The sequence below is a fragment of the Neolamprologus multifasciatus genome, chromosome 18, assembly GCF_963576455.1.
Source record: "Neolamprologus multifasciatus chromosome 18, fNeoMul1.2, whole genome shotgun sequence".
Lineage (NCBI taxonomy): Eukaryota > Metazoa > Chordata > Actinopteri > Cichliformes > Cichlidae > Neolamprologus > Neolamprologus multifasciatus.
In genome coordinates, this window is record NC_140456.1 from 26,310,611 (window position 1) to 26,327,992 (window position 17,382).

The following is a 17,382-nucleotide window of genomic DNA, read 5'->3' on the forward strand; positions in this document are numbered from 1 at the left end:
GTAGGTGGAGACACACGCTCAGGCCTGTATGGGAGGGAGGAGCCATCAATCTCCTGTTAGACTTTGTAGGCCAGTCAGTTAAGTCAGCTTTATTGCTATAAGTTTCCTGCCTGACGCCAGTTGAGAAAAGAGAATAGAGAGAGGAAGACGGCTGGTTCACAGACACGCTGAGACGAGTTAAAGTACTTGGACCTTTACAGGATTTCTTTGTGCTGTGTTTGTTTTTTCGTTGAGTGACAATGGGACTATGCTGCTCTGAAAAGCAGAAGATAAACTTTGAGATGCTCGCGAGTTGGAAAAAGGTGAGTTAGCTTTATAGAGGCTTACTTTGTGTTGTAGGAGTGTAGCGTGCCATGTGGAGATGGTGTTTTATTCAAGAATAAATTGCTGGATTTGAAGTGACATCTAGTTTAAAAAAATAAAAATAAATTTGCTCCTCAGTAATTACACTCAAAATTTTCCTGAATTGTTTTTTTCCTTCTATGATTGCATATTTGAAAATATGTTGGTCTTTACTTTTTGTAGCATGTTGTTTCAATGGCTTTTTGTTTTTTTGCGACACAGTTATATTATGCATTAAATATTGAAACTTTATTAAACAACGGCTCCTGATTGTGTGAGAGCAAATTGCTTTTTTGTCAGAGTTTGCGCAACTTCTCTCAGTTTCCTCAGTTTGTTCTGAAACTGAGAATCATTTGCTAACGTAAAAGGATGTATGAGTTAACGCCATGCATTGAGTAATCTGGGTTACGGAGAACACTTGCAGCCTTGTCATCGTGCCGTGTGTGTGTATGATGTGTTTCAGCTGAACTACACAACCCCGGGTGACTGACATACAGCTGTGTGCCTAATTCACTTCCTAGAGGTCACTCAAATCCACACTGTGCTGCATTAAAGAATCAATTACAAGCTCTCTTTGAGCAGACTAAAGCCAACTGATTCCAGCTTCTTTGATCTTTCTGGGTTTTTAGTGCAGCCAGTGCTTTGAAAGTGGTATTCAAGTTCCACAGTCAACTAGATGTTAGCTGTCTGGTTGACAGCTATTAGACAGCTGTTGAGATCAGAGAGTCTGGTTCAGTATGAAGCAAAAAGAACTCATTATAAGAGAGAATATAAAATCGGGCAGAAACCACAATGACAGGTTTTCTATTTTCTTTCCGGTGTTAGAATACAGAGTTATAAAAAAAGGAAAACCCAATTACTTTCTATGGAAATGGCCTTTATTGCACACACCATTACTACATAGTTTTCATAATCAAGTTTGGGGTGTGATGTTTGCATATGCTTATTCAAATCGAAAAGAACATTTTGCATGAGAGATAAAAATCGATCTCCTTTTGCACAGAAGCTATGTTTTTTTTTTTAAAAAAGCCTATCTGGAGCGTCGCTGCTGCGGTTTCTGTGATAGGTTTGTTTATGTTTACGATGCAGTGCTGTGTTTTTAAAGTAGGGACCACCATGAGAACAGTGAACGGACCATGTGATTCTGTTGCCATGGCATTCGGGTTGCCATGCAGATGGTGGTACACCGATGGCAGACTGAAAACTCTGTCGTCTGCTTGATACAGCAAAACATCACGATTATGGACTGAACTATTTGCACATCCCCATTTTCTGTTTTTAAAATATGCTTAGTTCTGTGTCTGAGTTTGTGTCTGTGTCCCATCATCCGTGCGATAAACGCTCTGGTGCTTTGAAGTCTCACATTGCGCAGTATGCTTTGCATCTGTTCTGCATTACTGTGCAGGGGGAGCATTTTAAGTAGAGAAGGGAGACAGCAGTGGGAGGGGGGTTTCACAGAACACAGGAGTGAGAGAGAAATAGCTAGAAATAGGGAGGAAGATGTGGGGGATCCTCCAAGCTCTCATTTTCTGCAGTGCTGTGCATGAGCATCAGTTTTTAGTGAGGGTGGGAGGCAAAGAGAGAGACAGAGGGAGTGAGAGAGAGGCTCCAGCAATTTGTGCCACAGGGAACTCTACAGCTATAGCGCACCCCCATCTACTCCTCCTCCTCTCTGCCTTTTTCAGTCCCTCTCTTTCTTTCCTCCTTCTGCCGTGAAGACTGCCTTTTTTTCCTGACTTGCCAAATCTGGGCTTGGAAAGGCTGGATTTTCTCCTGTATGATTTTTGGATGGTGGCAGAAGGAGATGGAGGTTTGAAGAAAGGGACAGAGGCAGCGACAGCCAGAGGAAAGGAAATATTGATCGCATCCAGGGGGATTCCATCACTCACGACAGTGGCTCGCGATCCTTGATAACAATGGAGGAAGCTAGGAGGAGGCGCGTTTGGCTGGGAATGTAGGGCTCCGCCACAGCCCCTCTCCAGAGACTTCGGCTGGGGCGTTTTTACCGTAGTCAGCCGTTGCAAGGCGGTGATTTGGTGACGCCTTGAGCTTCAGGCTGTAGGGCTGAGCTAAGCCTTGGGGGTCCACTCAGAGAGGAGCACTTACTGCTTCTGCTGGGGGGCTCAGCACTGCTCAGCACCATGCCTGAGGCCAACTACCTATTCTCTGTGTCCTGGGGATACATTAAGGTGTGTCCCAGAGGAGGTTTTCCATTAATGGGACTGTTTCTGTGCATATTCTACATTCATGTCTGTTTTCTGTTGCTGGTGAAGAGCCCAATTTCTCTTTGAATGCATTACGACATGTTTTTAATCTTGCTCAGTGGTTGCATGTGTTGAGAAAACAGGCATCTTTTGCTTATCTGTAAAATTTGCATAAAGGAAATATAAACTATGCACAGCACGCATCGTATATGCTGTGTTGAAACACGAAGCAGTCTGGATAAGGAGACTGGGGAAGAATACACAAACCTAATATGGCTCATTAAATCCAGAGAACATGGTCCCATGGGACATGTTCCAGTGGAAAATAACAGGAAAGGGTTTATTCCGCTGCTTAGAAACAGCAGTCAGACTGTGTTTCTGCGTATAAATCACATTACCTCCTTAACATTTTATCTCTCTGCTTCCAGTTCAAGAGGATGCTGAACCGGGAGCTAAGCCACCTGTCTGAGATGAGCCGATCAGGCAACCAAGTGTCAGAGTACATCTCCAGCACCTTCCTAGGTGAGCACTGCAGCACATGTTTACCACAAACCTCCTGAAGTATACATTGCGCCACTGCAAAATGTGCTGTATGTATGACTTCAGTGAGCCAGCATCCTTCAGGAATGTCACAGAGGTTGCGAGGTTACCCAAAGCATGTGCCAAGCAGTGGGGAAACTCACAGTTCCTCTGCAACACTGTTCTTAAACAGGTCTGATCTGGTCTGGAAGGGAGACAGGGTCCCCTCGCTCCGACTGCAGAGATATGTGAAGGGAGGAGGGAGGGCTTTGTACTCAGGGAAGACTTCCCTCTGGAGAGATTAGGAGCAGTGAGTCGGAGAGAGAGAGGGTGTTTGTGTGCTTACAGTGCCATCAGGTTCAGAGAGATGCTGCATTATTCATCAGTGGGACAGCAGTGGTTGCTTGTCTTTTAAAAAAAAAAGCCTGGCGGCATTTCGTGTCTAATGGCCAGCCAGCTCGCCAGCCCTGCAAACCACTCTGCCCCTCAGGTTTTTCTACCCTCCCATCTAGCTCACCACCAGCATACATACAGCCAGACTCCCAGCTTATAAGGGCTCACTGCAGACTAATGTTGTGGCTCTTGTAAGTGAACACGTGTCTATTTTCCTGCTTCGGAGCAGCAAAACATAAAAAATGACAGAAAAAAGACAAGATGCTGGATGCATGGTGGAAAGAGGAAAAGAAAAAGCTACCTCTTGTGCTAACAATAGAAGTGGCGCAGTGATAGAGACAAACATGAAAGCTCAGCTCAGTTTATCTTTGAAGCTTTGCGGTTTTATCTGCATTGCAGCTAGCACCTGTCAGGTGTAGAGAGATGATTTTCCTGTGCTTTGTGGAGGACGCAGCTGAGATGTTTTTTTTTCTCGCTCTGCGGCTATGAGTGCAGTGCACACGTACAGACCGAGGGAGTCTCACGCTCACACACAGTGAGAAATGTCACTCAGCTAACACATGAGTCACATGCACCGACTGAATCCAACTTCCAAGTCCCTCCTCTAAACATTTCGGCTTAACGTGAACCATATTTCCACGATTCTCTGAATTGTTACCAACACATGGCTCAGATTCACAGAATGCCTGGAATACTGCCATGTTTCTCTGATCATCATAACAACTCATTAGCACAGCCTGAGCCTTTGTCTCATAAAACATTTGCATCTCATCAGTGTATTCAGCTATTTTACTCATTAATTTTTTTGCCTTTCCTGCTTTTGTTACTAGTGTATTTTTATTGCAGAAGACAGGCATTGAGGGATTGATTGCTAATTTAATAGCAGCCAGTGCAGCTTTTTTGTCTTGAAAACCACCTTTTTTAATGTTAATTCTATTTTCTCCAGACAAGCAGAATGAGTTGGAGCTTCCGTGTCCAGTTCCAAAGGCGAGGGAAAGGAAGAGGAGGCAGGGCCAGCAGCAGCAGCAACAGCAGCAGCAACACGGTGGGATGATGACACAGATCAGTGGGGTGAGAAAAGTCAGCCATACATCAAGTATCTCGGGAGGTGCTGGAAATCGCTTTGGGGTCAAGACGGACCAGGAGGAATTGTTGTCAAAGGTAAGTGACAGACAGACTGGAGAAACTTAAATTTGCGTGATATCTGGTGTCTCACGTGCTCAAACACTTACATTTGTGTCCTCTCTAACAGGACCTGGAACACATCAACAGATGGGGCCTGAATATTTTCAAAGTGGCTGAGCATTCTCACAATCGACCTCTCACATGCGTCATGTACACCATCTTCCAGGTTTGTTTTCCGCCTCAGCTTCCATCCTTTAATCGTGAAAGAGCTCATGAAAACGGCGAAGCCATTCAAACAAACACACACACAAGCCGTGTCAGTGTGTACATCATGCTCTGTTAGCTAGCTCCAGACTGTAATCAGTTTGGGCACACATGTTTTGTTTTGTTTTTTTTCACTTGGTCTAGAAAAAGGCTGGACCCCTTTCTTTCGAGGCCAAAAGATAGCTTAAAATGTATTACTGCTGCAGCAGATACTGTCAGTGCACCTGTTAGTCTGGAGCCCTGCCTAGTTTATGACTACCCATCCGATGACTCAGAATTGAACTGTGGCTAGATGGATAGACCGTAGAGAAAATAATATCCTGTAGCACGTTTAGCCAGGAGTCTTGTTTTTCTAATCCACACTGTCACACGCAGGAGCGAGACCTGATGAGGACGTTCAAGATTCCAACGGACACCTTTGTGACGTTCATGCTGACCCTAGAGAGCCACTATCACTCCGACGTGGCGTACCACAACAACCTCCACGCTGCCGACGTAGCCCAGTCCACACACATCCTCCTGTCCACCCCTGCATTAGATGTAAGTCGTGTGAAATCTGTCTTACCTCACTCGCTTTCAGTACTTCTAAGTGTTCAGAGTTTGCCCTTTAAAACGTGGCACAGTTAAAGCGTGTCGCCACCGGCCACACCTTTTACTTGAACTGTTTATATTGTTGTGATGAATAGCAACAATAGAAAGAGCATACCACAGATGGTGACACATGGAAGGATTGGTTTTTCAAACTAATACTTTGCCTTGTATGGTAAGCAAATTTATTTTTGCTTTACTTCCTTCTCTTCAAACACAGGCGGTCTTCACTGACCTGGAGATCTTGGCAGCCATTTTTGCAGCAGCCATTCACGACGTGGACCACCCAGGAGTCTCCAACCAATTCCTAATCAATACAAGTAGGTCCACCTTTTCATTTGACATCCATCAAAAAAGTCAGCTAGAGTTATTTATATGGTCTACATTTTGAAAAAAGGGAGAAATATTTGCTTGATTTGATGTTTAATTTCCTTTTCTTGTCCTCTTTTGCATTTAGACTCTGAGCTGGCTCTGATGTACAACGATGAGTCAGTGCTGGAAAATCACCACCTGGCCGTGGGCTTCAAACTGCTGCAGGAAGAAAATTGCGACATCTTCCAAAACCTCTCCAAGAAGCAGAGGCAGACGCTCCGGAGGATGGTCATAGAAATGGTGAGGAAATGTCTGCACATCTGTCTCAGGCAGCAGCCCCGTCTCAGGATCTGAGCAGTTTTCACAGTTTTTCTTAAATTGATCGTTTTTCATGTCTTGCTGTCTTCCAGGTTTTGGCAACCGACATGTCTAAACACATGAGTCTGCTGGCGGATTTGAAAACAATGGTGGAAACCAAGAAGGTCACCAGCTCTGGTGTCCTGATGCTAGACAACTACACAGACAGGATGCAGGTAAGAGGCAGACTAGTATGCACATTAGACGCAAACACTTTTCTATTTACCACAGAGGGAGGAAAAGAAAAAAAACATACTAAACTGATATTTTTTTTCCTGCAGGTTCTCCGTAACATGGTTCATTGTGCAGACCTGAGCAACCCCACCAAACCTCTGGATCTGTACCGGCAGTGGACTGACAGAATCATGGATGAGTTCTTCCACCAGGGAGACAGAGAGAGGGAGAGGGGGATGGAAATCAGCCCAATGTGTGACAAACACACAGCGTCAGTAGAGAGGACTCAGGTAGAGAACACAGGCATCCAGCTCTCAAAATAAAACCTGAAAACTGTGGTTATTTTTCATATTTACTGACATCTTCTCTGTTTATCTTTTCTAGGTTAGCTTCATTGATTACATAGTGCACCCTCTGTGGGAGACGTGGGCTGACCTGGTCCATCCCGATGCCCAGGACATCCTGGATACACTAGAGGACAACAGGAACTGGTACCAAAGCATGATCCCCCAGAGCCCCTCACCTCCTTTCTACACCAGTGATGGAGAAGGAGGACCTCACGGGGAGGTGGAAGGGCGGCCTGTAGAGAGTAAATTCAAGTTCGATCTAACGCTGGATGACCAGGAAGGACAAGGTGAAGACAGTGGAATGATGGACACGGCTGACAGTTGTGACAATGTGACATTACAGCATCTTCCCTGTGATCAGGAAGGGGCAGAAATGACAACACATGACGGCTCCCCGGAGGAAACATAGCTTAACCGCTGGTGTTCTTGGAGCGTAGCACGTTTTTGGTGAATTCATTTTATTGCAGTGGAGCAATCCTGCAATTTGGCTCTGGCGGGAGCTGCTTGGCAAAGAGGGCCTGACTGAATGTGGGGCACCCCTGCGAACGAGGCTTGGAAACCCTGCAGTAGTTTGTCTTTGAGCCCCCCTGGAAGGGAGCTGGAAGAGTGTAGGCTCTGTTCTTTACAGAGGGGACTACTGTTGGACTGCAGAGCCTAACCTGGGTTCTTTCAGGCAGAGAATGTGAAGTGGACGTATGAATCCGTGGACTGGGACAAGTCTAAATTTCAAACTTGCACTTCAGGACATTTTTTTTAAATGTTCATTTAGATTCTTTGTATCGTGTCGAGATTGGATACGACTCTATATTGTCCAACCACAGCTACTGGTCAGCGAGTTATTTCTAACCCAGTAGTGTTTTTTTTAACACTTGTCTAAAAAGAGTAGTGTGCCTTTTTTTACAAGTGTGTGTTTTTGTAAGTTGTTTTTTTTAATAATTTATTGAACACATTCATGTAGCTGTGTGTCAGATTTTCTACAAAACGGACATAGCTGTCTCACACAGTCTTCCTGATGTTCTGGCAATAGTATAAGCTTGTTCTTCACTAATGGATGTATATTATATAAAAATCAGCTGACTTCCCAGCACACTTTGCACTTTGTGGCACACACAGTTAAACCAAGACAAAGACAGCATCTGTAACTTAAAGGAGAGACCATAGCAAGCATGTCAAACCAAATAATTTGATTTGATTTATCCAAATAAGTAACTGCGTAAGCAATTAAATGACTCATAGGCTAGATTTCGTAAAAGAGTAAAAAACCTTTCTTTGTTTTTTTGTAGAACAGAAACCAAAACTCCAAAGATCCTGTAAGGAAAGCACTTTGTTGGATTCACTGCCACCCCTCAAAAGAATGATCGCATTTCCAAAGAGTAAATGGTGTGACAAGTCAAACTTCCGAGCGGCGGCGGGATTGATTCCCTCTCACTTAAAGCCAGTTACAGACTAAATTCTCACTACAGTCTTCCAAGATTAAAGTGGAAAAGAAAATATTTCATAACCCAGTTGCGTTTAAGCCCCATCCAGTGTGGAAAAACCGTCTCCGCCCTGTAATTCCCCTTTTCATTGCCTCACACAACACACCTGTTGTGGTTAGCAGTATTCTCATGAATAGGCTGACTCATTTTGAACTTTGAATGACTTCAAGGCTGAACGCGCAGTTTCAGAAACACCTGTCAGTAATGGAATAATTGAATCTTGTAGTTTTTCATTGCAGCACTTTGAATACGTCGACAGTTATGCAGCTGGTTGCTGATCTGTCCAAACACTTCCTTAGAGGTACCACGTTGTATGGTCATAATACGGGGAGATCGGTTTCATGTTTCACGATATGTCATTCTTCTCCTGTGCGTGTGTGTGTGTGTGTGTGTGTGTGTGTGGATGCGAGAGTGTATTTAAGTGGTCACAGAGTTGCACAGTCGTGTTGCACCCAACTGTGTTGTGCTGACCCTTAAGCTGTTTGTAACAGTGTATTTATTACATTTTCTTGTATATGTTAATACTGAATTGATAATATTCGCTGTATATTTGTTATTTATATGCACTACCACGTGTCAAATGACAGTTTGACTGAACTGCTTTGTTGGTTCATCCGTGTATAGCAAGGTATTTTGCTATGAGACCATAGCATAAAGTTATGCAGGTCAATTTTGACGATTTGAAAAGTATGTTTCGTTTGAAATCCCAGCCAGAAGTGTTTGTGCAGTGGAAGCCAGCAGCGCTTCATACGAGGCGCAGCAGAAGCTTTTTTAGTCCTTTTGTTCCTGGAGAAGGCTGGATATTTACTGCAGCATAATGTGTACGGTGACAGGTCATTGTACAGCTATAAGAATATTTGCTGAAATTTATACCATTGTTTCAAATGTATTTTTTCAGTGTTTTCTTCACAGTATACTGTAAAACGGTGTATGTTGTGCTCAGCAAATGTTTTCTATCAGATTATTAAAACGGGCATGTATAACAGACTCTTCTGGTCCGAATGTTATTGGATTACATCAGCGACGTTTGTTTCAGTGATGTTAAAAACCAGTTTGGAGACAGATTTAAGTTTCAATTTAAATGTTTTTATCTATACACATTAAACTATTTAGAAATTGTCCTAAGATACATATTTGCACATTATGCAATTTAAGGTGCACATTCAGGAGAAAGTCTGTTAAAACTAGAAAAGCCCTGAAGAAACAGACGCTGCGCATTATTTTCTCCCATTTTTAAGGCACAATCTGCAATTCCAAAAATGTAAAGTGTGAATAAAAACACTGCAATGATTTGCAAACCTCCTAAATCCATTCACAATAGAGCAAAATAAATTTGATGGCAGCAACAAATTTCAAGAAGTTCAGGGTGCTGCAACAACAGAGTAACTGTTGCTGTTAGCAACAGGTCAGTAACATGACTGGGTATAAAAAGAGCATGTTAGAGAGGCAGCGGTGGACCACTCTGCAAACAAAAACAAATCTTCTGCACATATCCAGACGAGGTATTTAAAGTAAGACCTTGCACATTTCAGCAAGACATTGCTAAACCACATACCAGCACATATTAGAACAACATGGAGTCTGGCTGAACTACCAGCTGAAAACTGATTAAAATACATGGAAAATACAACAAAGAAGCTAGAATCCTATATCAGACAAAAGTCCAGGAGCTGGTCTCCTTAGTTCGCAGATGTATACGGACACAATTGTTGCCTTTTAAAAAAGTATTTAACAAAAATTAAATTAAGTAAATGTTGACAATGTATTTTTTAAGTTTTTTTCCATTGTGATTTTGGAAGACTGTAGAACCTTTATTTTCAATAATCTGATGTATGTAACACAGTGCTACCCAACCCTCAACAGGATTGGTTCCACTCTCATAGATTTCCAGGAACTATGAGTCAAGCAAAGCCACCAACTTTCAGCATTAATAGCACTAACACGCTAATGCAGCTCTGTCTCAAGAAAGCCAAATCTATCTCCCCTAAAGCAGCTGGCTGGTTTAACTGATAGAAAAACGTAAAAGTATCAAAAAGTAACATTAATACAAAAAGCACCAAGTATTTTGTAAGAGATTTAATTTTTTACCAGATATGACTCCACAAATCTACACATGAAAAAAAGAGAAGAAAGAAAACTGATGCTGTGCAATTTCCTCTTTTTGATGGTGAAGATTTGTTGTTGCCATCAAATTTAAAATGATAAATTCTACATTTTGTGACTTTGCAAACCGTTGCATTCTGTTTTTATTCACATTTAAACAGTGTCCCAAGATTGTACAAAACTCTGCGCAGGAGTTCAAGACTGGTTTCATTAAACTGCAAACCACAAGTGTGCAATGTCAGGCCTTTCCCTGCCAATGATGACATATTCCAGAAATTGGTGTTTTGAAATCATGCAATAGTGTTCAAAATCAAACATTAATAGAACAAAAAATGTTCTGTGAGTTTTTGAATGATTAGTGATTCATTCACTAAGAGGGGGAAGTGTTCTACAACATTATATACAGAAAGTTCAGCAATCGATGACAAAAGGAATAATGAAAGCATTTTGTCAAAGAAAAGTGAGAAAGCTCTCAAATCTAATGGCTTGAATGATTTTTATTTATCAGGTAATAACACTGTTAATGGAAAAATGTAGTCACTGTTAGCGTGACTACATTTTTCCTTAAAATAACACCCATGTATTATTATTGTGCACAGTTTTTTAAAGTACTCGCAAAAAGAATGTTTCAAGTTTCTTGAAAACTTCAATGGAAAATTATCTTATTATTCTTCTGTGGGTTTGGTTTCAGTGTCTTCTGTCACCTCATGAAATACCAGTCATACTGGAACCTGCCGGCTGTGGGGAAGCCATACCATTTCTTGATGTTGGTTGCCAAACATGACTTTTTGTGGAATATTTGGGTTGTTGACATGTGCTGAATATGGAACAAGTCAAACTTTTTTGTGACGGTATTACAGTCACCCCAAAAAAAGATAAAAAGATAAAAGGCAGCCAATTGTATTTCACTGAGCTATACTGAGTGCCACACTTTCTTTTTGGACTCACAAACATGATCTGGTGTGGAAATGATCTGAATCACACCAAATGTATGTTCAGAGGAAAACGCCAGAAGTGACAGAAGGAAAACAAACAACTGGATTCAGCCCTCAGTGATGTCACTTCCCAGCACTGACAACAGTGACTGCTCTTCCTGCTGATCTGAGGTCAGCATAGCTGGACATCAAGCCAGCAATGTAAACAGGAAAGGTAGAGATAGTGATGCTATGCGCTGCGCCCTCAGGGCATTCACTCTCCCATGGCTTTGAGCACCTTGACCCAAACAGATAAACATCTGAATACGTGATCAACAGGAGGAGAAACACGAAACGACGGCTCTGACAGTTTTCAGTTTGTGGGCAAACTCCACAAGACAAAGCAGCATAGACTTAACTAACGACATTCGCTGATGTGATCTACTCATGATTCATGCTGAGAATAATCTCCTGACAATCTGCAATAATAATACTAACATTTATTTATTAAAACCCAACAGTGCCAGTCTGTCTCAGCTCCGTTCCTGACATGACTCTGCTTCCCCTAAAAATTCCGACAGTTACTTTATTGCATTTATGCGGTGACCAAGGTTTAAAAGGCACTCATTACTTAGCTATGAAAATTACCTGGTTGCACAAAACTGAGAAAGACCAGTCAAGAGGTCCTTTGTTCAGCGCAACACGCGCTGATTTCAAATTTACAGCTTTAATGAATCACCGGTTACATTTTGACCGTGCTCAGAGTGTTTCATTTATTTTCGTTGGAGTCTTTGGATGTCTCGATGACACCAGGAAACCCTAAACCATCCTCGTCTTCCTTTAGATTCAGCAGAAAACGAGGTGACTGTTTATGGTAAACACGGGCGCAGACAGGCTTCCATGGGGGTGGTCCATACTGCCATAGCAATAGGCAGGGAGTTTGTTTGAAACTCTAACACAAACCTTGCGGTTTGTTGGTGACTGACGTAAGCTGGGCTGGAGGCAGCCCGCTCCGGGCCTTCGACAGCAGCACCGTCTGGGTTCAGGCTGGGCAGGACGCTTTTACTGCCAGCAGATCCAGTTGACAGCCACTCAGCGTCTGTTCTCCACTCTTCCCAGCCAGGACCCGAAAGGGCCCGCGGCCCAGGGCCAAGGCAGAGAGGAAGAGAACCACTTCCAGCAAAACAAACCTGCTCTCTACATATCCACTTTGTAAAAACAAATGCCTTCCTGGAGTTTCTCCTGGCCAGCTGCTGTTTGTTTTTAGTCAGGTTGACAGTAAGAAGTGAAGTCAACTGGGCATTCAGTGTTGGGGGAATGTGGGGTAATATGAGAATGGGGCATTCCAGGATAATTCAACAGCGCTCCAGGCTTTGTGTGTGGATGGCACAGATCATCTCAGAGTGGCTGAGACAGATGGATAAGGAAGTAAGCTCAGAAGGACACTTCTTCCCCACAATAGAATATGATGAATTTGGAAAAGATCAGATGAGGCAGCTAAGCTTCCTCTAAGGCCTCTTGTGTGTGTGTGTGTGTGTGTGTTGTGTCTCATTGACTCTAAAATGCAGGATTGGGACAATAACAGGATGTGTCCTTCCCAGAAAATGTCACAAATCATCGAGTTATCAAACGTGGCGGCAGTCATCGTAGATATGCCATTGTTTCTCTGAGTGTGGTTTTTGCCTTTGCATGCAAATGCCTCAACTACTCACAAAAAGCATTAACCGTGTATGGCAGCAGTTATATAATGCACAGAACGCACAAATCCCTTTAAAAAAATAAAGTCACAACACATCTGAACCATAATGGACTCTTTCTCTCAACTTTCCATACGTGCATGCAGGCTTTGAGAACTCCAAGTAACACTAATGAGGTGTCGCCTCTGAAAACACGGCGATCAGCTGTGCAGAAGAATTACACTGACCAAGCTGGCAGCTGTTTGTGAAGAAGAGGCTCCTGTGATAGACGCTTTTCCAGATTTCAAGGCAACCCTTGGACATTAGCCTGCGTATAAAGCTGACTGTGTCAGATCACATTTAACCCTGATGCATTTAAGGACAAAGCATCGGCCTGACATTTGTGCTGATTCCTCTGGGCTCTTTACCCAGAATGCAGCTTGCCTGGGAATTGCTCGGACATGGAAGGGAACATCCCTGTGGGAAGGCAGCAGGCACACAAGAGTACACAGTGAGACGAGGAAGAAAAAATAAATAAAAATAACATGCGCGCATACTCAGAGATGACACATTTGGTCACATGCATACATAAAGACACGCTGAAAACATTGTGACACTGGGATAAAAGTGTGAAAGAGATGGAAAGATGGAAGCATCCCAGTCCAGACACAGAGACACAACAGAAGCCTTCCAAGCTTTTAAAATCAGCTTAGATGTCTTTAATTTCCAAACATTTTTTTCTGCCACTGCAGCTAAACCCTGTGTCTTTTCTTTCTTAGCGAATGAGCTTGGCTCTGTGAAATGGGCCTCCATTATGGGCTACGGTGTTATCAAGACCAAACTCAACTGTCAGCCAAATCATATTCAATCTGCATGTATTGCTTTTGATTTTACCCAGATCAATAGCTGTCCTTACTTGACTTAAACACACACACACTCAGAGGGAGAGAGAAGGGGGAGGGCATGCAGATCTGTGGCTCTGGTGTGTCAAAGTCAGCGAGTGCGTGGGAGGAAACGTTCAACATGAGCTGCCGTGGCAGCCTGCAGTGAAGGGAAAAGAAAGTGAGAAAAAAAAGAGAAAAAATAGTGGGGTCTATACCACACTGTTTGCTGTGTGCGCCCTATTTGAAGGTATACAGTAAGGTAAATCTATAAAGGTGAGATAATCCTCTACTAATAAAGGTCATTGCTCCAGACTTGGGTTTAACTCTGGCCTGTGATTCCTGCCTTTTTAATGTTTCACCAAAACACAGTTCAAATTCATGTGAAAAATCACTGGAAACGCAGCTCAGATAAGTAAATAATATCGCTTTTTGTGTACCTGACTTATCAAACAACACGTGACGCTGCCACCAGGATTTGAAGATAAGATTGTATTCGAGTCACTGTGCATCAGCACAAACCTTTCAACAAGCTTCTCTGTACAAGCTCTCTGCCTGGAATAATGCTGAGTCTGCTTTCAACACCTACACCGTGACAAGTAAACTCCCTCTCTCCTTTTTAATTTTTCATCATTCTGAAACTATTATATTTCTTGTCATCGCAGATGAGATGAGATTAGTCACACTCCCATTGTTGTTTTGTTGTGAATTCCAGTAAGGATCCGAGAGCGTCACCGTCTGCAAGCGCTGACCCAACTTCCTCTGTGTGCACTCAACAGAAGTGATAAGGCTTCCACTTCCCCCTCCACCCTGACTCGGGCAAACAGCTGCCCTGCAGCCCCAGACTGGGCCCTCCGTGTCGGCATCGGGCCTGACTGCACGTTGCTCTGTGTGGACTTGATGGAGCACGCAGATAAGGCGCACTGTTGTGGCTGGGTTTCCTTTAAAGCAGTATGCGATCGTTGGTAGATAGGTTCTAGCAAGTAACCCTCATGTTTGGATCCCTTTGCGTCTGCTTGTGTGTGCATGTATGGACTGAGTATCATGGAAAAGTACTCATATCCTCCATTTAAACAAAGCAATATAGCGGTCCAAAAATACGTCATTATGTGCATGTGCAAATCTGTTTCTTTATCTTTATTTTTTTTATATATAATTATCAGCAAAATCTCTTTTAAGCATCAAAAGTGAAAACACTCATTCAGTAGAAAATGATGACCAAATATGATTGATGGTGTTTTTATTTGTGTGTGGTTTTTATGTCTAAGATCCTTGTTTATTCTTGTAAATGAGCTCTAGCCTGCAGGATTTCCAAAGCGGTTATATATCAAGTACAGAAATGACTTTACACTGCTGTACCTACTCCAACCAGTCCTTTATGGACATCTTTATGAAACTGTTGTTATATTTGTTGCAATCTTTTCTGCCCTCTTGGCCTGATCTCTAAAAAAGAAAATTACAATGAGACTTTTTACCAGGGTAAAGAATATATAAAAGTCATTTTTATATATAACACCGATTTCAGCTTGTACCTCGTGACAAAAATGTTTCAATTTCAAAATGATTTGACGTCAGATATGATTGACAGGTTCTTTCTTTATCCCGAGTGCTACTACTGAAGGTGTTACAGGTATCAAGGAAAAAAAAAACATGGGTTGAAGCTTACAGAAATTAATAAATTGTGAAACAGCTACAAATAATAAATAAATATAGATTTTTTTAATTTTTTTTTTTTTTTACAAATATATCCTAAAAGTATATAAAATGCCAAAATGTGATGCTAAAAGATAGATATAAATGACAGAAGCTTAAAACAGCTGATAAAATACTTAAGATATGAAGTTAAAATAATGGATAAACTCTTGAAATACATAAAACAACCACCCCAGTAAAACCTGCCTAATATTGCAGAGGTTCTGTGCTGTGTTGGCAGCAGATCTTTTGGTTCCTGTGGCTTTGATGGCTGCCTCAGCGGACCGGTTTTGTTCCAGTCCAACTTGCTGCGCTTGGCCAGATCGGAAAGTAGGGACTTTGGAGCTGAGTCAGCTTCGCTTTTGCTTTGTGTTACTTTAGCTGTTCCCCAGAGGTCTGTGCAGCGCCTTTCTGATTGTAACTGCTGCCGCTGAGCAGTGCCATAGTATGAATAGGTGTATGGGAGTCTGCAACAATGTTTGGGTACGTGATGTGCAAAATTAAAAATCTACAAGCAAAACTAGGACCCATAGTTTCCCCATTAAAATGTTCCTTTCACTTCACTGGAAAGTAGTGGCTCTGATAGTTAAAAGCAATGGCTAAACTGCCACTCTGATCTTTACAGTTGCAAGAAAAAAACTCTGGGAACTCTTTGGAATCGTAGAAACATAGTCAAGGTGTCTGGCACAGCTTCACCTGTTTCCAGGCTGCACAGAGAAGCTTAAAGCTCTTCAGCTTGTTGTCTTCAGCAGGGATGATACACACTCATTATGCATCATCACCGAAGTCCATTGACACAACAGGACTCAGGTTCAGCTCTGCCGGCCTTTCCCCATCAACACCCTTCCAGGTTTCAGTTATCATTGCCCTCATGAGCAGCCGAGGTGCCCCCGCAGGACAACGAGGTCTCAGATCAAGGATTTTCCAGCACCCTTTTCTGGGACTCTGAGAAGGCCGGGTACTCTGAGCCATTGGCACATAAATGTTAATAACAGTGAGGGCCCGTTCTTGACCCAAGGAGCGAAGCTACCCTCTCACTCACTGGAGAAAAATCCTGTGTAGAGGCACCGACCAGCTCTGGCTCTTTCCTGAAATACTGCAAATAATGAGTTTAACTACAGTTTTGAAGTTCTAGCACTTTACCTGACATGTTGTAAAGAAATGTTGCATTTTCCAATTCAGACATGCTGACATCCTACTGTGTTACCAAGGTAACAAATCAGTCGACACCACGATGAGGTTTTGATGTTACTGTGCACCACCTTTGGCTCAAGGTGAATTCAGGGAAACACAAAAAGGAACTTAGACACAATCTATAAACAGTGCCTGTGTGGCCCACACCAGATCTGCTGACATGTAAATGAAGGCCGAGTGTCTCGAAGTATGTCAGAGAACAGCTTGGCAGACAGCCTACGTGCAGCTCAGGGTGCAACCAAAGATGCCAATGCCTCGACTCCACTCTACCATGTCAGTCACTCTAATTAAAACCCCAACATAATAGTAAGGCCGTTTTCCTTTCTCTGGATCCTTTTACGTGTTTTATCAGATTGGCTCAGAAATATTATATGAAAGAGCCCAGAGAATAGACCTTTGTCTGTCTTTTTAGTTTGCAAAGTGCCCGCCCCCATTGCTTTTAGGCAAGGGATGTAAAAAAAAAAAAAAAGTAAGATTACTTCACTTTGAAGTTTCACACAGGGGCCCCTAGCCAAGCATATGCTATCAATACTCTGACAGCCTGACCCAAAAACCTTTGATGGCCATGCAGCTGGTGAATACGAGAAGTATGCTTTAAAAACTGGTTAAAATTGAGATCTGTAGAATTATTCTCATACATAGCTCTCTGGTGTCTACACACCAATGTGAGATAAGAATTTGCATTTTCCTTCTTAATATGTGCACGTTTAAGTAAGTGACAGTTAAAACAAATATAAATAGAATAAAGAAATTGTTTTTAAAATTCAATTTAACTGATGCACTTGGTGACGATGGGAAGAAGAAACAGGAAGACTCCTC

General features: G+C 42.5%; 1 protein-coding gene across 2 annotated transcripts in view; it reads left to right on the forward strand.

Annotated features, from left to right (window-relative positions):
* LOC146498136 (3',5'-cyclic-AMP phosphodiesterase 4B-like) overlaps positions 1-15,394 on the forward strand; it is a 56,445-nt gene extending 41,051 nt beyond the window's left edge. For both annotated transcript variants that reach the window (XM_085141674.1, XM_085141673.1), the window contains 11 exons: positions 2,975-3,068; positions 4,405-4,619; positions 4,711-4,809; positions 5,223-5,387; positions 5,656-5,755; positions 5,893-6,047; positions 6,158-6,280; positions 6,386-6,568; positions 6,663-14,276; positions 14,393-14,792; positions 14,857-15,394. In XM_085141674.1, the coding sequence (XP_084997800.1) occupies positions 2,975-3,068; positions 4,405-4,619; positions 4,711-4,809; positions 5,223-5,387; positions 5,656-5,755; positions 5,893-6,047; positions 6,158-6,280; positions 6,386-6,568; positions 6,663-7,034 (1,506 nt within the window). In that variant the 3' untranslated portion in view covers positions 7,035-14,276; positions 14,393-14,792; positions 14,857-15,394. The remainder of the gene's footprint in view (positions 1-2,974; positions 3,069-4,404; positions 4,620-4,710; positions 4,810-5,222; positions 5,388-5,655; positions 5,756-5,892; positions 6,048-6,157; positions 6,281-6,385; positions 6,569-6,662; positions 14,277-14,392; positions 14,793-14,856) is intronic.
* Positions 15,395-17,382: the final 1,988 nt, after the last annotated feature.